The sequence below is a fragment of the Phyllostomus discolor genome, chromosome 4 (genome assembly GCF_004126475.2).
Source record: "Phyllostomus discolor isolate MPI-MPIP mPhyDis1 chromosome 4, mPhyDis1.pri.v3, whole genome shotgun sequence".
In the NCBI taxonomy this organism is placed as follows: Eukaryota; Metazoa; Chordata; class Mammalia; order Chiroptera; family Phyllostomidae; genus Phyllostomus; species Phyllostomus discolor.
The window spans coordinates 119,081,568-119,106,311 of record NC_040906.2 but is presented as its reverse complement, the minus strand read 5'-3'; the positions used below and the strand labels follow the sequence as shown (position 1 = coordinate 119,106,311).

Genomic DNA, 24,744 nt, shown 5'->3' with positions numbered 1-24,744 from the left:
TGAACAGGTACAGCAAGGGCCGAAGCCAGAACCTGAATAACAACACATAAGGGGTCAGCTTCACAGTTGTCTTCCTTTCTTTTATCCTTCCTTGTCCTACTTTCTTTCTTTCTTTTCTCTTACTTCTGACCTGAGGCTGGACTAAATCAGAGCTGTGCAGCTGAATGGAGAGCAAAAATCTGAGAGAAATGCCCTATTTCTAGCCAGCGGATTGGAAAAAGAGGCCCCCCTAGTCGCTGAAGCGGGTGGGGGAGACGGGGGTGGGGGAATGGGTGGGAAACCCCTTCGCTCTTTCTCTGTTTTCTCTTCTGGCCTTGTGCTGAGAGCAGCTCCAGTCACTGCAGAGCAGCCACCTAAAAATCTGAGCTAAGCCTCCAGCCCTGAAACTGGAAGCAGGACCCTCTGTCATCTGAAGAGTATGGTGAGGGGATTGTTTTTTTCTCTCCTCTACCTGCTTCATTCCAAAGACAGGCTCCGCCACGCAGGGCCGCATGGCAGCTCTGAGGGAAAACCTTGCCAGAAACATGCTTTCCAGCCAGAGGACCAGGAAGAAGATTGACCTCTAGGGGCTGGATATAAGAGGATCCCTGGAGCCCAAAAGTGTAGAGGAAAATCTAGGGCAGGAAAGGAATTGGAAAATTTGAACCCCTGGTACTACTATATGTGAACTGAAGTAAGTCCCAAGGTCGCTGTGGAGCAGAACAGAACCTAGCAAGTGCAGCAAAGTCTTTAACACCTGAACAGCTATAGAAACCACTGCACAAGTTCCAGACTAACCCTAGTGTCCTGGGCAGACCTGACCATCACAGCTAAGACTTCGTAAACTAACCTAACCTGGAACCACCAACACAGGCGGAAAGGCAGAGTTTGTGGTATGAACTTAACTGGGTTAATCACCTGCCAAAACAGAAGCTTCAAATTTTTCTAAAAGATTTTAACAGGAGCCAAAGTCTTATAACGTAACATTCAACACATTTAGGATATAATACAAAATTACTCAACATACAAAGAACCAGGAAAAGCTAATTATTTCTCAAGACAACCAGAAGATGCAAACCCTGAGACGACCAGACGTGGGAACTACTGGACAAAGATTTTGAAGCAAGAAGTTCATCAAAATCCAAACAAGATAAACTCAAATGCCTAGACATATTATAATGGCATGGGAAATTTCTCAGCTTATAATCTTAAATAAAGAACAAAATATAAAACTGTATGTGGACTGAAATCAACTATGTTCAAAATATGTAAATGATAGAGTCCATATAGTCAGAAAAACTGTAAAAGAAAATCACATTGATCAATCCATTTATCTTTGGATGGATATGTTACAAGTAATTAATACTTTCTGCTTTTTATCTTTGCTGTTTTCCAAGATTTTCTGCTTCAAACATATCTTGTGAAGGTCATGGACACCAAACAATTTTCACTTCAAGTCCCCAAAATCGACGAGTAAAACATTAACGAGTTGCCCAAAGGGATGCGTGGCATGTGGTCGAGCGACACTGATTCTGCTGTTGCTGTTTCTCGCAGTTATTACAACATTAGCATTTTTTCTTTCCATTATCCCTACACACAAGTCTTTGGAAATAGTTTGTCGTCTTTCAAAATGAAGGACAATGCTCTCACTAATTACCATTTGTATAATTCCATGCTTCAGATGGACTGTTATCCAGTTTGGGTATGCTATTCCAGACATTCTCGGGGCTCACCGTCTCCTCAATACCATCTGACAGGTTCAAAACCTACCAAAGGAAAAAAATCATTTTAACTGATAGTATACAAAAAGTATAAATGAGTTTTGTGCCCTAGTAATCCTTTTAAAAATGAAATACTTTAAAAGGCGATGAAAAGGATTTTATTAAATTTCAATATTCTGTTGCAACTCAACGGTACTGTGGTTCAAAAGAACATATATTGAGCAGTCCTAGAGATCAAAGATAGATAAAATTTAGATCTCAGCAAGTTCAAAATTTGGTCAAGAAACAGACTTCTAAGCAGATAATTATAATACAATGTAGGAATTATAGACTTCTGCAGCAGGAAGTATAGAAACATAAAGTAGATTTAAACCTGTTTTGGCAGAGGGAGTGGGAAAGAGATGGAGCAATTTAGAAAATAATGCACGTGAGTGCTTCCTGGGAGAGTCAATGGCTACAGTAAATCTTTTATTTGTTTACCTTTATTTTTATTGTTAACACTAATACAGATGCCCTCATCAGCCCCACTCCATCCCCTTTGTCCACTTCCAAGTGGTAATCAACCAGTTTGGGAAGGGGACAGAATACAGACTAACAGAACTGTATTATTAAATACAATATAGGGGCCTAGCAGAATAGTGTATTTATGAGAAATCAAGCCATTTTAGTTCACCTGACATAAGGTACCAAACACAGAGGAGTTAGACCAAAGGCTGGAGACATACACTGACACTTAACCCTGGAGGACCAGGCCATGTCAATGAGCTCTTCTATTCTAGACTGTGGTTCTCAGATTTTAATGGCATAAGAATGCACACACAGTCCTGGTCCCACACCCAGGAATCCTGAATCAGTCAGCCAGGACCCAGCCCAGAAGTCTGCAAGTAACACACTCGGTGGTTCTGATACAAGTGGTTTTCAGACCACTGAAGAAACACAATCAACTGCAAGTTCCCGAGATGTTTTACACTGATGTAGTGGTATATACGATGTAGTCAATCGTTTTAACTAATAGGTAAGAAGTGGAAAGTGTAGAACTTGGAGACTGATAGGGTTTCGGGGCAACCCTATCCCTTATCCCTTTGGGGTAAGGGAGATGAAGGAGCCTAAGACAATTTCTTGCTAGGATGTTTATCTTTGAACTTTTAAAATGATTTCTGCACTGCATCTAAAAATGAGGGGGAATAACAGGTAAACATCTGTTTAACTGCATTTTCTCATTGATAAAATTTCCTTAAAAGTTTGCAAGAACATGTTGAGATAAAGTACTTCAACTTTACTCACCTTTGTGCCTTCTTCGGCTATTTCCAAAATCTCACATTCAGACCATGTCTGTCTTGACCACACAACACATCTAGATCCCACAGTAAATCCTTTCAGAGTGTAGGTGTTCTCTGGTTGAGCTGCCACATTGAATGGAGTAAGACTCAGTGCATAGCTCTTCATTCCTTAATGTTGGATATACACAAGCAAAGCATTTTCCTAATCTGCCTTTGCTCTTCCTATGAAGTCAGTATTGTGTAGGTACAACATGTTGTTAAGTCTGTGATCTTTCCTCAATTTTATTCTAAAAGTCTTCCAGGGCCCCTGCCCCAATAATTCCTTACCACTTTCAAAAAACAAAACAAAACAAACCACAACGTGTGGTATTTTTAAATGATATGAGTCTGATTGTAACATGAAAAATTACTACTAAAAGGTGGTTATTATTGCCACATGTGGTGTGGTCTATGGTTGTTACAATAACCATTTCTATAGCAAAGCAGCATATTGCAAATGAACAGTCAATCTTCACAAAGCTATTATTTTTTATTATAAAATGTAATAATGAGGACTAAGGATCTAGTGTAATATCTAAACAAATGATCACATATCCACAGATATATGGAATTAAACAGACATACTATGGAATTAAAATATTTTGAAAATATATTAAGAGATTAAAATGCAGCATTGAACCCTGTAGATAGAATGATCTCTAATTTTTTAAAACTCTATGCGAATAAATATACACAGGGGAGAAAGATGACAGACAAGAAGTACACTATGGCATTAACCATGGTTATTTCTTAGTGGTGCAATTATGGTGATTTTCATTCTCCTTAGTCCATTGTTTTCTCTATTTTGTACAATGGCTCAAATTTAATACTATGAAAATTATTAAAAAGCCTTACATTGATTATAAAAAACACTAAAAGTTAGCCATCTTGTCTAACATTTAAATCTTATTAAACAGCTAAGAAAATAATGATAATAATTTACAGAAAAGTTAATGACAATAAATATTCTCCAATATTTTACTCCTGGCTGTTAACTTTTTTGGTTAATATTTTACTTGGCTCCATAAGTCAAATTTTTGTTTAGGGAATTCTAAATGAATGGCAAGGTATATGCATGAAACAAACCAGTTAAATTTGAAAACTCTGCTAAAATGATCCCTATCATAAATTCATGCCTACAGTAGTGCTTGGCAAAGAAATGCTATGTTTTTAACTTACCAAATGCTATGTTTTAAACTTACCAAAAAATATAACCTCTTTATATGAAATATGTTGTATTTACATTTAAATGTGATTATTTTTTGGAGACCCATTTTATACATTCTGTTTTTAAACACAAAGTAATTCAGACCTCTGGCCAAGATGGAGGCATTGGTCGATATACTTTGCTTCCTCACACAACCAAAAGAAGAACAACAATAAATTTAAAACAAAAAACAACAAGAACTGCCAGAAAACCAAACTGTATGGAAGTCCCATAGTCAAGGAGTTAAAGCAGAAACATTCATCCAGACTGGTAGGAGAGGCAGCAGGTGGAGAGGATGCACAGCAAGGTGGTGGCTAGAGGTCCCACATTTCTGTGTGGATAAACTGGGAGGAACAACTAGGGAGTGAGACAGACCGCACATCCCAGGGTTTCAGCATGGGAAAGAAAGTCTCAAAACCTCTGACTGTAAAAACCTGTGGGGGTTGTGGCAGTGGGAGAAACACCCAGCCTCCCAGAAGAGTTTGTTGGAGAGACCCACAGGTTCCTAGAATGTGCACAAACATACCCACCCAGGAATCAGCACCAGAAGAGCCCACTTTGCTTGTGGGTAGTGGAAGAAGTGACTGAAAGTGGGGCAAGAGCCAAGCAAGCTGCATATGTTCCCTTTCTGGCCCCTCTCCAACATATCAATGCCACGACACAGAGCCGTGGGTTGCCCTGTCCTGGTGAACACCTAAGGCTCCACCCCTACAATGTAGCAGGTGTGCCAAGACAAAGAAATATGTCCCAAATGAGAGAACAGATCAAAACACCAGAAAAAAGAACTAAGTGACAAAGAGATAGCCAACCTATCAAACACACAGTTCAAAACACTGGTAATTGGATGCTCACAGAAATGGTTAAGTATGGTCTAAAATAGAGGAAGAAGTAAAGGCTATGCAAAGTGAAATAAAGAAAAGTGTACAGGAAAGCAACAGTGAAGGGAAGGAAATCAGGAATCAAATCAATAGTTTAGACCAGAAGGAAGAAATAAGCATTCTACTAGAACACAATAAGGAAACAAGAATTCAAAAAAAATGAGGAGAGGATTAGGAACCTCTGGGACAACTTTAAACATTCCAACATCTGATTCATAGGGGTGCCAGAAGGAGAGGGGAAAGAGCAAGAAATTGAAAACTTATTTGAAAAAATAATGAAGGAGAACTTCTCCAATCCAGCAAAGGAAATAGACTTCCAGGAAGTCCAGGAAACTCAGAGAGTCCCAAAAAGTTGGGCACAAGGAAGCACACACCAAGGCACATCATAATTAAGTTACCCAAGATTAAAGATAAGGAGAGAATCTTAAAAACAGCAAGAGAAAAAGAGACAGTTACCTACAAAGGAGTTCCCATAAGACTATCGGCTGATTTCTCAAAAGAGACCTTACAGGCAAGAAAGGGCTGGAAAGAAGTGTTCCAAGTCATGAAAGGCAAGGACCTTCATCCAAAATTACTCTATCCAGCAAAGCTTTCATTTAGAATGAAAGGGCAGATAAAGTGCTTCCCAGATAAGGACAAGTTAAAGGAGTTCATCATCACCAAGTCCTTATTATATGAAATGTTAAAGGGTCTTATCTAAGAAAAAGAAGAAGATCAATAATATGAACAGTGAAATGACAACAAACTCATAACTATCAACGCCTGAACCTAAAAACAAAACAAAATAATACAATGCAAATAAAAAACAAACTAAGCAAACAACTAGAACAGGGACAGAATCACAGAAATGGAGATCACATCGAGGATTATCAGCAGGGAAGGGGAACGGGGAGAGGGGGGAAAGGTACCGGGAATAAGTAGCATAAATGGAGGTAGAAAATAAACAGGGGGAGGTAGAATAGTATAGGAAATGTAGAAGCCAAAGAACTTATGTCCGACCCATGGCCATGAACTAAGGGGGGGGGGAGGGTGGACTGGAGGGGGTGTGCAGGGCAGAGGGGTATAAAGGGGGGGGAATGGGACAACTGTAATAACATAATCAATAAAATGTATTTTAAAAAGTGAAAAAAATACCCTCCAAATCTGATTCTTTTTTCAGGTTTTAATCACACCCAATTAATTTAACAATTCAAATAAGAATTAATTTTTTTCTTTAAGACAAATAAGTAATTTTGAAAGACACTAAGTTAAACTCAAGTGAAAGGGAATGAAAAAATACTCACATACCTGAGACATGGTCTGGTAAAACACCCCGTTTCCCCCCATCTGTAGATTCTTCTTCAGAGAACAAAGGCATCAATGAGGAAATGACATCTCTGCTTTTATATTCTGAATATCCTTTATATATATCCATTTCAATCTGCGTTTTGGGATCACAAGGCTTTCCATGTAGATGCACTGGCAACCTATGCTGGTCATCAAAACACTCCACACAACTTGACATTCTCGTGTCCTGAGCATACGTGGATTCTAGGCTCAGCTGGGCTGCAGGTAATTCTAGCTCTGGCTCTTTCTCGGCTTCACAGATGAGGGGAAGCGGCACTGTGAATGGCTCCAGGGTGACTTCTGTGTCACAGCCGCGGGGGAGTGGTGAGACCGGAGGCACCAGGCCCGGCTCCTCTTTTTCTTCATTGCCGACTGGAGAATGCTGTAACTCCATGGATTCTAGTTCCACGAATTCTTCTGCTTCATCATCAGGAGAAAGTGGCACCTCAAGTGAATTCAGTTCTAGCATCTCCTTCGTGTCACTGGCATGCAGTAGTAACGTGTTCAACCCTGGAATCAGGTATGTATTCTCAAACGTGGCTGTGTCGACCAAACGGCACTCTACTTTACCTTCCGGTACTTCGGTGTCCATTTTATGTTTGCATGGGCTTTCAAAAGCTTCAAAAACATTATCAGTTTCAGGATCACAGAACTTATTTGGCTTGGTTTCCATCATGTTTAAGTCTTTTCCAATTCTTTCCAAGAGCTCACCTGTCTGTGGTTCCACATACAGTGTTTTCTGTTGTCCAGCTTTGCTAATCAGTTTCTTAAGTCCAACATCAGGGCTGGGGGGTCCCAGAGCTCCCTTTATCTCTGGCCCATTTTTTTTATAGGGCAGATTGCTGTTACTAATACCAATCTTAGAATATTTTTTCATTTTTTCATTAATACTTTCCCCTTTGCTTTTTAAGTCAACGATTGCTAATGGGATATCGCAAATGTCCTTTTTGATTTCTAATATTGTTAACTCCAAGACATCTTCTGTTACTATTTCATAAAAGTAGTCATTTCCCTCTGGAGGGCACACACCCTCTGAAACGTTAAATCCTGAGAGACAACATGGAAAGGCTTGCATAGGAACCAGCAGAAGTTCAGAAGGGATGGTCCGGAGTGCTTCTGGGTCCACAGAGTCTACCATGTTTCCAAAGTCCACAAGCCTGGCGGAGGCGCAGTAATCCTCACAAACACTGGTGATGAGTGCCCTGTAGTAATGCCCATCTTCTCTGTATCTCACTATGCAAGGATCCCCAATGTGAAGGCACAAGACACAACTTCTCCAGTCTGTCACCTGTTCTCCTGCAGTTTGTACCTCTGCTTCTAAATTTTGAAGTTTCTCAGTATCGGCAAACTGACACCAAAAATATTCAGGTCCATCGATCACAGTGGCGTAAGCTCTTATCATTTTCATCTTTGGATTATACCAGTTAAGAAATACTGACGTGTCCATGTTTGTTTTGTTGGCAGACCTTGAAAAGGTACCGTTCAATATTTGGGTGGAAGGTCCTATTTCAGGTTGTTCATGGAAAGCGTATCTGCTAATCATATCTTCTGCTATGATCCCATGTTGATCAGCAAGAATAACTTCCCATCTGTCTTGAAATTTAACAAATTCACATCTTATTTGAGCCTCCTCTGTCCTTTGGGAAAAGTAACGTGTCATTTCTTTACAGTTCAAAATCTCAGGACTCCAAAGTCCCCTTAGGGAGCAGTGGATGCACAATCTTGGTAACAGCGCATTAATAAGGTCAAGTCTACCTGTCTTGTTATTATGAATCACAGAATCATTGCCATAATCTATAAACTGTACAGAGAGAAGATTATTGGGTTGGTGTTCCTTAACCACAGCACGATACCATAAATTGTCTTCTGGAAAAATGGCACATACTATATCTCCTCTTTGCAAAGGTGGACCTGCATAACATTCGGGCCTTGTACTAACATCATTTAATCTCTCCGAAAGATGATTAAGTTCCACTTCATCTTCTGTTAGTTGAACATAAAAGTCTGAAACATCATTTATGTGAGACACATACACAGTTGTTTTGAAGCCGGGCATTATAGTCTTCTGAGGGAACTCAGAAAATTTTAGAGGCAAATCTTTGTTATATGAATCTCTTGTTTCTCTCTCTGAAGGAGTGAACTCTAGTTTTGTGACTTCCAAAAGTGGTGGCTCAGCAAAACTTTCTTCTGTCTTTTCTGTGGTTAAAGAAGGCACTTCACTGTTTTTACAATCCACAGAGTCCTGATGTTGAGTGACTAAGTTTATCCTTGTTGAACTTTGTGAAAGTGTAAGTTCCTTACATGCTGAGCTGACCTTAGGTTTGTGTGATTCTGCCAAGATCTCCATATTGTAGAATTTGTCTTCTACCGATTCGCTTAAATGCCCCCTAGCTGACAACTTTGTATTGTCCTTTTTTATATCAAGAGTTTTTGTTATAGATAGTACTTCACTTTCGTCTTGTTTTCTTTTCCCACCATTGTAACCAAGTAGCGCCAACTTCTCATTAATGCTCTCATTAATTTGAATACCGTCATCATATAGTTCTATAATCAGTGTTCCGTCTGGATCTTTTGCTACGACCATAGCCTTCAATGATTTATCTAAAGTAATCTCCTGAAACCATGTTGTAATTTCTTCTGGTATATGATCAGGAATATCAGATAATGAACATTTAACAGCTTGCATGGGCAAAAATAAGACATCGTCACATGTATCACCGGGTATTGAAAGCAGATCATCATTTGTTACCACATAAATGTTCCCAAAATCAACAAAAAAGACTCTGTTTGGGTGTTTTTCTATCATTATGCCCCTATACCAATTTCTATCAGTATACTTGGCAAGGCACAAGGCTCCAGGGATCAAGGGAGACTTGTTTATATTCAGCAAAGTTTTACTTAATTGTAAAACAGAACATGACAGCTCTTCTAAAATATGTGCATTTCTTCCCAACTGGCAATAAAATGTCCAAGGGTCCTCAACATGTGTTATGTACACTGATTCTTCACTTCCAACTTTCACATCATGTGTCGAATAGTAGTAAGAACATAGCTGCAGAGGGAACCCCAGCGGACTCGGAAGTTTTATTGCTCTCGCAAGTCCCTTTTCCACCAAAATACGGCTTGCGCTCTGAAACGGTGTTAGCAAATCCACAATATAGAACAGTTCCTCATCAGCTGTTGATGCAATAGCAAATATGGTGCATTTTAATTCTAGATTGTCTTCCCATGCATTACCTACAAATTCACTGAAAACTTGTACTGCTTTTGTACCCCAGGCAAAAGGATTTTGACTGGTGGGTTGAATTAAATTATAAAGACTGCACCTAAAAGCCTGAGCCTTAACTTTGAGAAACTCTTCAGTAATTGAACAAATATTCTTCACAGACACCATATCTTTGTCTCCATAATCTACAAATACTACTTGGACATGCTCTGAAGATTGTGTCTCCCTGATCAGAGCTCTGGACCATTTCCCATTTACTGTTCTCTTTGCCAAACAAGCAGGAGTGGTTCCCTGGTAAGGAATGGGGGTGTTCTTGCAATAGTCCTGAATATCACACATGAGAGTTTTAAATCCTTGCATGTTCCTGGTCAGCTGGCACCAGAAATGGCCGGGGTTTTCAACATAGGACACTTTGACTTCTACTGTACTTCCCACTTTTATCTCTCCTTTACAAGAAGAGCCTGGTTTCATTTCCAAGAAAGTCTGTATAAGAGGAGAATAAACAGGCACTCTCTGCTCTTTTTCCTGCACAACTTGTCCAGTTGAAACATTTGTAACAACTACTGTGTCAGTCAAAGCCTCTGAAACAGATCTAGTTTTCTCTCTCTTGGCTTTCTGTTCTACTTCTTCCTTCCTGGCAGAAGATATTTTGTTAGTCTCAGCACTATCATGCCCTGGGAAGTAGGCACAGCCAGGAATACTTTCCTTTGTTTCAAATTCCTGATACTTAGCATATCCAGCCTGAGCAATCACCTTACTAATGTTTTCTTCCCCTAGTCTTGATTCATCAAGAATCTCAACAATGTATCGATTATCCCGATTATCAAGGACATGGATAACTAATTCTTTGTGGAGCACAGTCTTTTTAAAAAAGGAAATTGCCTCCTGGCTCCAAGTTTCTGCTAAAGGCGAAATATCGGCCAGCGTGCACCCCAGAGCCAGTCCTGGCAGCCGTCTAAACTGAGGGAGCAGCATCTGCACGTCACGCCAGTCTACATTTTCTGAATTGCCCCGATCAACTAAGAATACATCCACACTCTTGTCATCTAATCTGGTGATCAGTGCCCGATAATAACCATTTTCTTTCCACTTGACACAGCAGAGGCCATTGGGCTTTGGTTTCAAAGCTACACCATCCAGTTTACTGGCTGACGAATAGAAACTGCACATTTTCCTCATCAACTTGCTGAAGGTGCCACTGTGTTTCCTCAACCCAATCCAAAACTCAGAAGGATTTTTGACAAACTCTACCTGGGCGTCATAGAAAGTATTCATTTTTAACCTGATGGATCTTAAGGCTGGGAGTGAAAGCTCTTCATCCGCTTCTTCAGCGGTGGACTGACAGTGAAGAGCCGTTTCTGGTTCCTCTCCCTCCTCCTCCTTTTCCTCTGCTCCCTGGCTCTGAAGGAACCGGTCAGCTAAACAACAGGACTGCAGTCCAAATACACAGTTAAGATTGGTCCCATCTTCTCCATACAGGGTGACATAATACACGTGCTCAAAGGAACAGTAGAATTCAATCTTTGCATTCACTACCTGACCCAGTATCAGTGCCTTTAGGTCACCCACCTGTGACCGAGACCAGCCTCTGCCCCCGTCCCAGAGGCCGTACAAAGCACAGGGGTAGGTCACCACAGGCATTCGAAAATATTCAGGCAGCAAGTAGCGCAGGCTACTACAACTCACTAACTCCTTCCTGCCAAAGTCCACGTGAAGCACCTGGGCACAGCGCTGAGGCCGAAATGTCTCAAGCAAGAGCGCCCTATACCAATGCCCATCCAAACCACAGGATGCACACGGAGAGCCCGGCTTGTCTGGGCTCTCCTCCCTTCCTTCCCCAGTGGCACTGGTGTAGTTTTCATCTTCTGTCCCCGTGGAACCCCGGTATACGTGAGCCATGCTCTCAGAGAGGCGGTGGATCTCCTGCGAGAAGCTCCGGAGCTGACAGTGAATGCGGTGGGGATGGCACACCTGAGTCACCATCACAGGCTCCGTCACGCCCAGCTGCAGCTGCGGATAGAAGTAATCCAGGCCAGGCTGCTCTGGCTTGGGCAGGACTCGCTGCAAGACCACATCCCCGGAGCCCAGGCCAGCGGAGCCCGTTGGGAGGTAACGTTTGAGTAGCGAGCGGAAGAGGCTGTGGGGTACCTGCCGGGCCAGGCCAAGTTCCTGCATCCTCTGGAAGAGAGAGGGCACCTCCAGAAAGACCAGGCGGTGCGGGAGAAGCACGTCTAGGACCCGCCCCTGCAACTCCTTGCCCTGCAGTTTGCCAAGGAAGTCCAAGGCGCTAGCCGACCACAGTTGGGACTCGCCCCCGCCGCCACCCGCGGGCACCAGGCCGGCCAGCACGCAGCCCAGCACCTCCGAGGGAAGGTGGAAGAACTCGCTGCGTCCGGGCACCAGAGAGCCTGAATCGGCCGTGAGGGTGCGACCTTCGTCCAGCAGGAAGACGCGGCTCTCCGGCCCCTGACGGCTGAGCACGCGGCCGCGGTGCCACAGGAGCCCCACCTGCACCAGGCACAGCTCGCCGGGCAAAGCCGCGGTGCCGCCCAGCGCCCACAGGCCCCGCGTGGCCGCCGCTTTCTGGATGTCCTGACTCAAGCGCAGGCACTCGTCCCGCCGCTCGCCCACCAGCCCCCAAAGCTGCACGGGGATTATCTCAGAATGCACGTCCACGAAGGACACCCGCAGGATCAGCGAGGACCCCGGCGTCGGCAGCCCGGGCGTGGAGCACATGTCGGCGGCTTGGCGCGGCCGCGATCTGCTGAGCGGTCAGGGCGGCGAAACCTTCCGCGCCAACGGGTGGAGCGCGGCAGTCCCGGGAAGAAAGGAGTGGGAAGACTCCCCCGGCGGCGTTGCGACCGCGGCTCAGACCCGGCAGCTCGCCTAACCGTCCAAGGCTGGAGCTACGGTTGCGCGGCCGCGCAGGCGCTGGCAGCGCGCGGCGCCCGGGCTTCCCCAGAGGGGCCCTGCGGAGGTGGGCTCGCCCCTGGAGAGAGGGCTGGGTTGGCGTGAGACCGCGAGGGACTCCGAGGGCCGTTCGGGCCGCAGGAGGCGGCAGTATAGGGACACAACCCGCCTGTCCTTGGAGCACCTTCCACCCTGGAGGACGCCGTGGGAAGCCCTGGCCACGGGCTCGGAGAGGCCCAGGCGAGGGCTGTCCAACTGATGCTGACGAGCCTCGAGAGCCGGGCTCGCCGCCGCGGGTGGGGAAAGGGGCGGAGAGGCGATGCGCCAGCCGCACGCGCTCTGCTGAGGCTCCAGGGCCCGAACCCTCAGGCCCGCAGGGGCTCCGGGGCTGTGGGGTGCCAATGCACTCGTGCCCCACAGGGGACAGGGTTCGCTATGACCTCCACCAAGCTGCTGACTCTTTTGTGAACCCTTTTGATCACCGGAATTGTTACAAGACTATATGGAGACTTAAATGCTTCTTTCCCCACAGTTACCGGTGGGAGTCTCTTACCTGTTTCGTTTGCCTAACTGTGGCATCCTAAATTTTCAGACATTTACTCTTCATTTGCCTCCACGGCTAGGACAGAACTTGGATTCATAAAAGGAGGTCAAGAAGAATGGAAGAAACATGAATTCATACTCTTGCTGTATCTACTTCTGTAGATACCGAGGGCCTTTTGGCCGGACTTCTGTTCTTTGTTCCAGACCTAGGTCTTAAAGAAGGGAGCCCTTGGCGACTCCCTTTGTCCGGAGGAGGGAGTGCAGTGACGAAGTGCAGGTACTGTGACTGCTCCCACAGATGTTTCTGCACCAGATCTCTCTTCGTTCGAAGTGAGACACATTCATCGGAGTGTCTCTTAGTCTCACACTTTTCCATTTCATTCCTTCACATTGTGAAGTATCACCAGATACAATATAGACAAAATTAAAGCAGTGCTTAATATAGCCCTAGATTAACCCTGTAAATCTCAGCGTCTTCAGCCTATCCAGATTAGAGGCAACCGTGTGCTTTCTTAGCCTCCTGAGCTTGCTTTGCACTTTTGCGATTTGTCATCCTACCAGTTTAAAAGCTCCTTCTGAGGAGAACTATTTCTTGCATTCCTGGAATCTAGTCTGGGGCTGAGGCAATAAATACTGCCAGAATGAGTAAATGAATTTGATTTCTCTGAAAAGCTAGACTTTTACCTATACACTCACTCTTGAAAATGCAATTCTGTTTTCAAATTTACTATAATTAATGTCTCACTCATCGTGTAAGAAAACCATTTGATTTAAAGACATTTAGTGGATCTAGCTGAAACATCTTTTCTTCATGACTCTACTATCCTCTCCTTTTACACACCTCCATTATTTTATCCACCATGTCTTCCAATTGTTTACTATTTCTCCTTTCTACCAGAGTGTTATCTTCTTGAAAGCAGGTACTCTTCTCATTTATTTTTATATTCACAGTGCCTAGCACAATGCTGGGCTTTCAGCCAGCACACAATAAATACTTACCAAAGGAATAAGTACATAGTCTGGCACTATGTCCTTTATTGTGGAGGGAAGGAATTTATTATAAAATGGTCTTACTCTCATTTGGGATTGATTATCACACGGAGTAATGGAGATTTCAATTACTCCTCTTTTTCAATTTAAGCAGTAAAACTGAATTCTTGCAGAGACCACAGGGTTGTAGATACAGTAAATGACTTACGTTTTCTGTTTAACTTGCCCCAACTCCTTCCATTTCTCAAGGCCTTTAATCCTGGGTGTCAAGGTGTATCACATGGCCATTATGGGCTGATCAGAGCCCTTTCTCTCTATTCTCCCAGACATTTCCAGTGCCTCATCTCTTCTGTGTCTGGGGTAGGTAACTCTACTTTGCCCTGTCTTCGTCTGCTTCTGGACAGGGAATTAAAACAAAACAAAAACAAACCTCAGGTCACTCCCTTCTGGATACCACTCTCACACATGATGGGCTAGCATCGGGGCTGAGAAAGTAGCAGGTCTGCGGGCCCAAGTGTCATGGAGGTACACTCGCAGTGAGAACCCGGTGAAGGAGGAGACAGCAAGGACAGGCCCAGGAAAACAACCAGGAAAAAAGGTATCATCGTGGTAGATATCTGCCACAGAAACAAGAAAGTGGAGCAGTCCATGCAGAATGGAGAGGAAGACCACTCTTTGGGAAGGGGTGGAGGCCACCAGCCAGCAGGAAGCAACAGATGGGGACAAGCTCACTGACTGGCCCTTAGCTTCGGATGGGCCATACCCAATGGGTCAATAATAGGTCAATAGGTCAATGATGAGATGGGTAGAGATGGAAATCATATGGAAATGTTCATGGAAGAGAGCGATGACAGAAATCAGGAGAAAACTTAGGGAGCTGCAGTTGAGGAACCGTCTGCATATCATTATGGGGGAACTTGTTTTTTTCTATTGTTACAATGACCATCATGAAGAGCTTTGCCCTTAAGCTTTGACTCCTGTCATTTTCCACGAGATGAATAATGTGACTCCCACTGTTGTTTTTCTTTTTCCATGCATTTCCTGATAGGCCTTTACTGGTCTCTTTGCTCTGAACCTTGTGTAATATCCATGCGTCAAGAGGGCTCTGTTAGCAGCCTCTAGTTGGAGATTGCCTTAGTACACAGTCTTAAGTTTCTGTTAACAGTAGTTTCACCCATTTGCATGGAAAAATGTCAAGTTAATAAAGCATTAGAAATCAAAAAATTTTAAAAAAATAAGTGAAATAAGAAACCTCAGACTATTGCAGATTATGTGAAGATCAAGCTTTGGGTACATATTTCCCATACTTTATTAAGCAGAATATCTTGAGTTCCATAGAAGATAAATAAAACTTTTTACCTAGCCTTCAGAGGCCCTGGGCTTCAGGAATGGTAAGAATGGGAATGATTTATTCTAATATAAATATTTAAAAGTTAAAAGTGGACAGTTCCAGCCAAGATGGAGGTGTAGGTAGAAACCCTTCTCTTCCTCGCACAACCAAAAGGAGGATAAAACCCAACCTAAAATCAATAAATAACAAAAATTGCCAGAAAATCAAACTGCATGGATCTCTGACAACCAAGGATTTAAAGAAAAAATCAATCAGAACAACTAAAACAGTAAGACGACTGGACTGAGTGGGCAGGCTCAGAAAAACTGTGGCACAGCAGCTGAGGGGCACAGCTGACTGCCTGGTTCGGCAGAGCTGCCCACGGGAGGGACTGACTTACAGGGAAAACTGAGACTCAGAGCTGACTGTGGGCTATGGCTGGGGTTGCCGCAGTGGGAGATAAACTTCCAGTCTGACACAGGAGTCTGTTGGAAAGTGCACTAGAGACAGCAGGCAAGCTGCACTGTTCCCTCTCTGGCCCCTCCCCCAAAGGCAAAACTGCAGCGCAGCAGAGAGGGTTGCCCTGCCTGGGTGAATACCTAAGATCCTGCTCCCATATGACCTGTCAGCTGCACCAAGACAAAGAAAATGGCCCAAATGAAAGAACAGAGCAAAACCTCAGAAAGAGAACTAAGCGATGAGGAGACTGCTAACCTATCTAATGGAGAATTTAAAGCCCTGGTAATCAAAATACTCACAGAACTGATTGAGCTTGGTCAAAAAAATGAAAGAACAAATGAAAGATACCCAAAATGAAAAAAAGCAAAATATTCAGAGAATCAACGGTGACAGGAAGGAAACCAGGATTCAAAGCAACCATTTGGAACAAAAGAAAGAAATATACATCCAACTGGATCAGAACGAAGAAATAAGAATCCAAAAAAAAATGAAGAGAGGCTGAGGATTCTCTGGGACAACCTGAAACATTCCAATATCTGAATTATAGGGGTGCCAGCAGGAGAAGAACAGCAGCAAGAAATTGAAAACTTATTTGAACAAATAATGAAGGAGAACTTCTCCAATCCAGCAAAGGAAATAGACTTCCAGGAAGTCCAGGAAGCTCAGAGAGTCCCAAAGAAGTTGGACCCAAGGAGGAACACACCAAGCCACATCATCATTAAGTTACCCAAGATTAGAAACAAAGAGAAAATCCTAAAAGCAGCAAGAGATAAGAAGACAGTTACCTACAAAGGAGTTCCCATAAGACCATCAGCTGATTTGTCAAAAGAAATCTTACAGGCAAGAAGGGGCTGGAAAGAAGTATTCCGAGTCATGAAAGGCAGGAACCTACATCCAAGATTACTCTATTCAACAAACTTTCATTTAGAATGGAAGGGCAGATAAAGTGTTTCCCAGATAAGGTCAAGTTAAAGGAGTTCATCATCACCAAGGCTTTATTATATGAAACATTAAAGGGACTTATCTAAGAAAAATAAGATAAAAAATATGAATAATAAAATGACAACAAACTCACAACTATCAACAAATGAACCTAAAAGAAAAGAAAAACAATGAAAACAAAAACTAACAACCAGAACAGGAACAGAATCAGAGAAATGGGCATCACATGGAGGGATTTCAGTGGGGAGGGGGAAGGGAGAAATAGGGGGGGAGAGGTACGGGGAAGAGGATCCATAATTAGTAGGCATAAAATAGATGGGAAGAGGTAATAAAAAATGGTAAAGGAAACAGAGGACTCGAAGAACTTATATGTATAACTCATGGACATGAACTAAGGATGGGGGGATGCTGGAGGGTTGAGGGGACAGGGTGGAGGAGGGATAAAGGGAGGGAATTGGGAAAACTGTAATAGCATAATTAAGCATAATAGCATAATTTTTAATAAAAAATACTTAAAAAATAACAGTTAAAAGTGAAAATGATGAGGTGAGGAATAGAATGTGCCTGAGAGGTATAGGGATGTTATATTGTGAGTTATTTCAATAATTTTTATGAAAGCAAGATGAAGGGAAATTGGGCAAAGCAGATGACATTGTATTCTGTGTTCTCTTAGACCTCTCTTTTAAAATAGAGAGCTCTAAGCAGAAACACAGGACAAGTTCATAGTTTCCACATCACTAGTTAGCCCTATTTCAAGATGCTTACTTAGGAAATTACTATTCAATAAATATAGGTTTACTTATTCAATTAAAAATACCCTGTATAGAGAACGAGGAGACAATCTAAGATAAAGTATCAGCAAACCACTTCTGACAAAGGACTTGTCTCTATAATATGTAAAATACTTTTAAAACTCAACAGTAAAAAAATACCCAATTTTAAATTGGGCAAAAGATATGAAGAGACACTTCACTGAAGAGGATATATGATAGCAAAGAAGAACATGAAGCCACATTGGGCGCATTAGCCATTAGGGAAAACCAGAACTACAATCATACATTACTACAAACCTATGATAATGAAAGGAAAATAGTGATAACAAAACTGGATCTCTCATATTGCTGGTGGGAATGCGAAATGATGTAGTTGCTTTTTATAAACTAATTATGTACTTGCCTTATGACCTCACAATTGCAGTCTTGGGCATTCATTCTAGAGAAATGAAAACTTATGTTCATACAAAAAACCTGTACAAAAATATTCATAGCTTTTATTCCCATTTGCCAAAAACTGGGAACAACCCAAATGTCCTTCAATGGGAGGTTCCCAAGGGAATTGTGCTGAGTGAAAGAAAAATCCCTAATTGCATGCTGTATGATTCCATTTATATAATAGTCTTGACTTAACAAAAGTATAGACAGAACAGATAAGTAGTTGCCAGTAGTTAGGGATGAGAGGAGAGGGGAGGAGTGTCTACAAAGAGGGGTAGCATGAGGGAGCCTTGTGATAAAACTATTCTGTATCTTGAATGTAGTGGTGGTTACATGAAGCTCACAAAAGTGGTAAAATTGCATAGAACTAGATACAAAACATCCAAGACTATGACATTATTGTGGCACAATTAGAGTAGAAAGAGCAAGCCAAGGCAAATTATGTATTTCCCCTCTTGTTTCCACATCTGAAAAAGAGTGTAAGAGCACACACCAGATAGAACCTTCTGAGGCATGTAATCAATGTAAGTACAGTTGACATGCTTGTATTAAATAAATTGCATGACATATAGTGGAAAAAACAAAGGCTTTAGCCTTTGCAAGTCTCTGGTTCTCATCTCAGGGTGAAATAGTTTCTTTATCTATAGAAATGGAATTCTACTTAACTTTATTAGAAAGATTAAATGACTCAATTTAGCTAAAGGACCCACCACAGTAGATATTTAATAAATTACAGCTGTTAGTAATAATAAGCAAATTAATAACTTAAAATACATTCTTAGTTCTGTTAAAGATTAAAAAATCTTAAATTAGATGTTTTAAAGTTAGGTTTATGGAGGCATAATCCTGTACAGCAAAACTTGCCCTTTTGTGCAGCTTGATGATGTTTTGACAAATGTATAGTCACACTTGTATACAGCATGCATTTGCACATGTGTAAATGCCCACCACCACAACTAAAATGTAAAAACGTTTGCATTATCCAAATATCAATCATGTATCAAAGTTCTCCTGAGCCTCTTTGCAGTCTGTCCCCCTCCCTCCCTCACGGGCTCAGTCTCTGGCAACCACAGCCCTTTTATAGGTTTGCCTTTTTCAGAATATCGTATGAGTGAAATCCTACAATTTGTAGGATTCCATCCTGCAGTGTAATGTCTTAGAATTTATCCATGCTGTTTGCATCAATAGTTTTATTGTTGGGTAGCATAGTATAGACATTTATTTACTAGATAATGATCTTTCAGGTAATTTCCAGTGTTTGGTGATTATCACTGTAGCTGCTGTAAACATTCACATGTATGCCTTTGTGTGGACATAAATTTCATTTCTCTTGGGTGAATATCAGGACTGGGATTGCTGGGTCATATGGTAAATAAAGGGGTGGGGCAAAAGTAGATGTATTTTTGTTTGTATGGAAAATAATACAATGATTAATAAATAAAATAGAAGAACTTTCATGTACTAACAACTGTGAACTTAGTTTTGCCCACACTATATATGTTAATAAGAAATTACTTTCCATACAACTATCATCTTGCATTCATACCAACAACATATGAGCTGCTGTGCATCCTCACTGGCACTTGGGGCTACCGGTTGTTTTCATTTCAGCTATTGTTGTGTTTTGTAGTGGTATCTTATTGTGGCATCTCACTGTGGTTTTAATTTGTGCTTTCCTAGTGAGGTTGCACGTTCTTCATGTGCTTATGTGCCCTCCCATATCTTCTGTGGGGCAGTATCTCATCAGCTCCCTTGCCCCTTTAAAGGGTTGTCACCTTTTGGGTTGTAAGAGTTTACATGTGTCTCACTTCACAGTGGCTTATTTGGCTTAAACATCAATTTTGAACTAGATAATATAAATCCTTCAACTTTGTTCTTTTTCCTTAATATTATTTTGCCTATTCAAAGTCTTTGTTTTTCCATATGTACTTTAGAATATACTTGTCAATCTGCAAAAGAAGATAAGCCTGTTGGGACTTTTTGTTAGGATTTCATGGTAGATAAAGATCAATTTGAGAACTGACTTCTGAGCAATACAGAGTTCTGCCATCCATGGACATGGTTTCTCTCTCCATTAGTTGAGGTCTTTACTTTCCTTCAGCAGTGTTCTCAGTGAACAAGCCTTGCATGTACTTTGTTAGATTAATTCCTAAGCTTTTCATGTTTTTTAATATTATTATAAATGGTATTTTTAAAAAATTTAATTTCCAATTTTTCAGTTACTGAAATAGGTATGTGTGTGTGTATGTGTGTATAGTATATTGTATACCATAGTATGTGTGTGTGTATATATATATATATATATAGATACATATATATAGTATTGACCTTCCATTTTGTGACTTTGCTAAGATTCATTAATTCCAGTAGCTTTTTTGTAGATTCCTTGGGAACACCTACACAGTTATATCAGCTATGAATAAAAGCAGTTTTGCCTAGTTTGTTGAGAACTTTAATCATGAAAGGATATTAGATTTTATCATGTATTTTTTTCACATTCTATTGTGAATTGGGTGATTATGTTCAATGATTTTTAAAAGTTGAACTAACCTTGTATTCCTAGGATAAACCCCACTTATGTATTGATAAGATATGATGTTGTATTCTTTTTATAATGCTGAATCCAATTTGTTAACATATTTTACATCCATACTCATGCACTTTTAATTTTTTATATTTAAAAACTGTAGTAAAATATACATGAGACTCACCATTTTAACCATTTCTAAAGACACAGTTCAGTGCTACGAGCACATTCACACTGTTGTGCAGTCACCATCACTAACCATCTCTGGAACTTTTTCATCATCCTGAACTGAAACTGTGTCCCTGTTAAACACTAGCTTTTCATTTGACTCCACTCAAGCCCCTGGTAAGCACTATTCAGTATTTTCTTGATTACTCTAGGTATCTCGTATAAGCAGAATCATACAATATGTACCCATTTGTATCAGGCTTACTTCCCTCAGCATGATGTTTTCAAGATTCATCCATGATGTAGCATATCTCAGAATTTCCTCCCTTTTTAAGGCTGAATAATCGCCTTGTATGTGTATACCACAGTTTGCTTATCCATTCCTCTCTCAGGGGACAGCTGGCTTGTCTCCACCTTTTGGCTATGTGAAAAATGCTGCTATGAACATTAGTGCACAAACATCTGTTCATGTCCCTTCTTTCAGTTCTTCTGGGTATATACCTCAAAGTAGGACTGCTGGATTATAATGATAATCCTGTTTAATTTTTTGAGGAACTTCCCATACTCTACTATTTTACACTCTTACCAGCAAAGCACAGGTGTTCCAATTTCTTCACCTCATCTTTGACACTTGATATTTTCCGTGTTTTATTTTTATAATAGCCATCCTAATGAGGATGCAGTGGTGCTTATGGACTTTTGCGTCTATGTTAACAAGAGACATTGATTTGTAGTTTTTTTTATATAAATGCATTTAAGCCTTTTGGACAACAAGTAAAGAAAACAAATGAGAAGTTGAGGATGTCCTGAGGTTTCTTGGCTGCAATACCCACTGTGTAATGCAACAGAGAATCCTGGAGGAAGAGCAGATTTTAAAGGGCAGGCAGAAAGGAGATGCACAAAAAATATATATAAATGATTTAATATTGGGAAATTTGAGCTCTTGAGGATGGGGCTGTCCGGGTGTAGATACATAATGGGCAATTGAGAAAACACTACTGAACCTTGAGAAATGAGCAAGGATTAGAAAAACAGGTATGGTAACATCTACCATTTGCTCAGTGTCTTTTTGTATTTTGGGAATTACCAGCCCAAGTGTAGTAGCTGAACTCACAAAAACATGTGGCTCTCTCTAGAGAGTAAAATTGAGACAAGGGCCAGGTACAGAAAATTGAGAACTCAAATTTAAGGACTCAGCAATAAAGAAACAGCCAATAGAGACTAAAAAGTAGGAATGGAAAATATAGCTGACAGCAGGGAGAAGTGTTATGGAAATCAAAGCAGAACATGGTATCAAAAAGAAGGGACTAATTCTACAATGTTTAAAGTAATTCCCATTTTATTGTTTTCTTCTATCCTCAGCCAGTGAGCATGTCCATTATTGTAATTAATAGTTATCCCTCCTTTGTAGTCAGAGCCAAACATAGATTAACAGGGAGAACTGGATTAGGATTAATAGCCTAAGTGGATTTATTATACATTATTAATAAATGCATAGTGATAAGGTATGGGCATCCTTTGTGCTAATACAAACATTTCAGATCTGACATCCTAAATTAAGCCAGTTTCTTTAAAAAATTGTTTTAAGTTTTCACCTGAGGATATATTAATTGATTTTAGAGAGAGAGGAATGGAGACAGAAAAAGATGGAGGGAAGGAAGAGGGTGGGGAGTGAGAGAGAAAAACATTAATCAGTTGCTTCCCACATGTGCCCCAACAGGGGATGGAACACACAACCTAGGTATGTGCCCCGACTGGGAATCAAATCCTCAACCTTTTTGTGTACAGAAAGAAGCTCCAAGCAACTAAGCTACCCAGTCATGGCAAGCCAGTTTCTTTTTTACTTGTGAAAAATAAAGATTAAGATGCAAAAATCATCTCTAAATTTGTTATTATCATTTTAACTGAAAACTGCACCAGAATAAAACCACATACTAGGACAAAACAAAACTCTTAACAGCCAGTTCAGTGTCTTAAAACATTTATTTTAAAAATCAGAATAATGCACTATATTTACTCACATATATTCCTGTTTGTTATCAGATATTTTCAGCAAACAGGCATCTTTAAGCATCTTCATCTGCTTTTATCAAACCTCCAAAGTGGATCCTGCTGCTGCTGACAGTCACAGCAGCCTGCTGGGGGTAGAGTGTGGGGAGAGAAAAGCAATCATAGTTCTCCCAGTTCAGAAATAATACAACACTTGAGTGGGTAAAATGCGCATTTGTGTGGCATCAGTAAAAGCCAAATTGTGATAAAGTTTCCATCCACACTCTAAAATGAATAATATACATTTATCACATATTTATTAACTACTAATCAACCAACCAAATATTTTGTATTACTTATAACTTTCAAATTTTACATTTTTGTGGAATAGCTATTAAACCGATCAATCCTTTAAAACTATAATAATTACGTATGTGTAAACACATGTGATCTTGGGAAATGCAGTTAAGCATTTAACGTCAACAATCTCATGAAATTGTTACTGACCCAACGTAATTATTCTAAAGGTGAGAAGAAAACAAATGATTCAATTGAGTGTGCATAAATGTTCTCTCTCCACCCTCCAAAAATCTCTGAATTCAACAAATACCTTCTCATTGGCTTCTATTTGAATTGTGTAAGACAAAGATGTAGAAAATGGACCTTGCTTGTATGCCGTTCATTCTGTACAGGGAAGCAGTCATGCATCCATACACACAGACACGCATCTGCAGTCGGGGTGCAATAACAGAGCGGGAGGGGGCATTGACGATGTGGAAGTCCTCAGAGATCATTCTAGATGTTCTGGTTGGATTTAACCAGTGGAAGTGAAGAGGAATGTGGGTGGTGGTGATGGGAGGAAAGCGAAATGAAGAGCAGAGCATGAACACTACATGAAAAGCAGCCAAGAGCACTGCCAGAAAAATCAGTGAGCAATGCATTTAAAAGGAGGTCGAGTGCAGGCATGCAGTGAAATGCAGATTAGAAAAATGAAGTCAGGTTGAGTGGTTCTTGAATATAGTACTAAGGCTTTTAATTTTATTGTGTGTATAAAGCAGTAATTAAAGGTAAGAGTATGGAGACATGTCCAGGTTGTCTGAAGGAAGGTGACTGCTGCTGTGTGGATCTCTGGGGGAGACAGGCTGGCCATACAGAGCCTGTATTATAATTTAAGGCCTGAATAGCACTTTCCCAATCTTGAAATGTGAGAAATTAATTAAATCCAGGAAAACCAAATCCCAATATTGTTAATCCTTTTTTTCACATGGCATAAATATAATGAACCCCTTCAAGTATATGTAATTCAAGGTTCTAGAGTTCAGTCATTTCACCTTGTCAAAACATGGAAGTCAAGAGTTATGAGGGAAACTGATTATAGTTACAATGCTTTGTCAGAATTAGAGCTCCAAATTGGATAAAGGTCTTTAGAACCCACATTATCTTTCTTCCACATTATCTGGCAGTTAATAATAATATATACTTGTTTGGTAATCATTTTAAAGAGTCCCAGTTTAATTGGAAAGAAAATTGAATGTTCTCATTCCCCCATTTTTTTAAACCATGTGTACTAAAATCAAACATTCTTTTCCACTACTGTCCTCCGTTCTACAAAATGAGCTATTGAAGGAAGCACCAAACATTTTTTCCCAGTAGAGGTAGTGAGGGAATTATTTTCATTAACGTGCATAACTATTTTAATTGTTAATAAATGGTTGTGCTTAAAACTTTGAAAATGACAGAACTTCCCTTTGTTTCCTTTTTTTCAGCAAAGTGAAAGAGATTTCAGACTAGTCTATGATAGTCAGATTCTTAAAATAATGAAGACAAAATTAATTGATTCATGTTGTACTGTAATCAACATGAATTACATAAACTCAACTTTTGTTGAGTACCTAACATCAAAAACCTGCTCCTAATGACTAGAGATTTGCATAAAAACAAGACCGAATCCTACCACTAGTCACTCACAATAAAATAGGATTTGGAGTACTAGATAAAGACACATTATTCCTTACTAAA

The 24,744-nt window shown here is 40.8% G+C and overlaps 1 protein-coding gene and 1 pseudogene across 1 annotated transcript; one reads left to right on the top strand and one right to left on the bottom strand.

Annotated features, from left to right (window-relative positions):
• Positions 1-1,556: 1,556 nt before the first annotated feature.
• TDRD6 (tudor domain containing 6) lies at positions 1,557-12,531 on the bottom strand. Its single transcript, XM_028510968.2, has 3 exons — positions 6,392-12,531; positions 2,985-3,103; positions 1,557-1,745 (listed from the first exon to the last, which is right to left on the bottom strand). The coding sequence occupies exons 1-3, from the start codon at positions 12,390-12,392 to the stop codon at positions 1,629-1,631; spliced, it is 6,237 nt and encodes a 2,078-aa protein (XP_028366769.2). The 5' UTR covers positions 12,393-12,531; the 3' UTR covers positions 1,557-1,628.
• Positions 12,532-14,639: 2,108 nt separating this feature from the next.
• On the top strand, positions 14,640-15,308 carry LOC114494977 (annotated as a pseudogene).
• Positions 15,309-24,744: the final 9,436 nt, after the last annotated feature.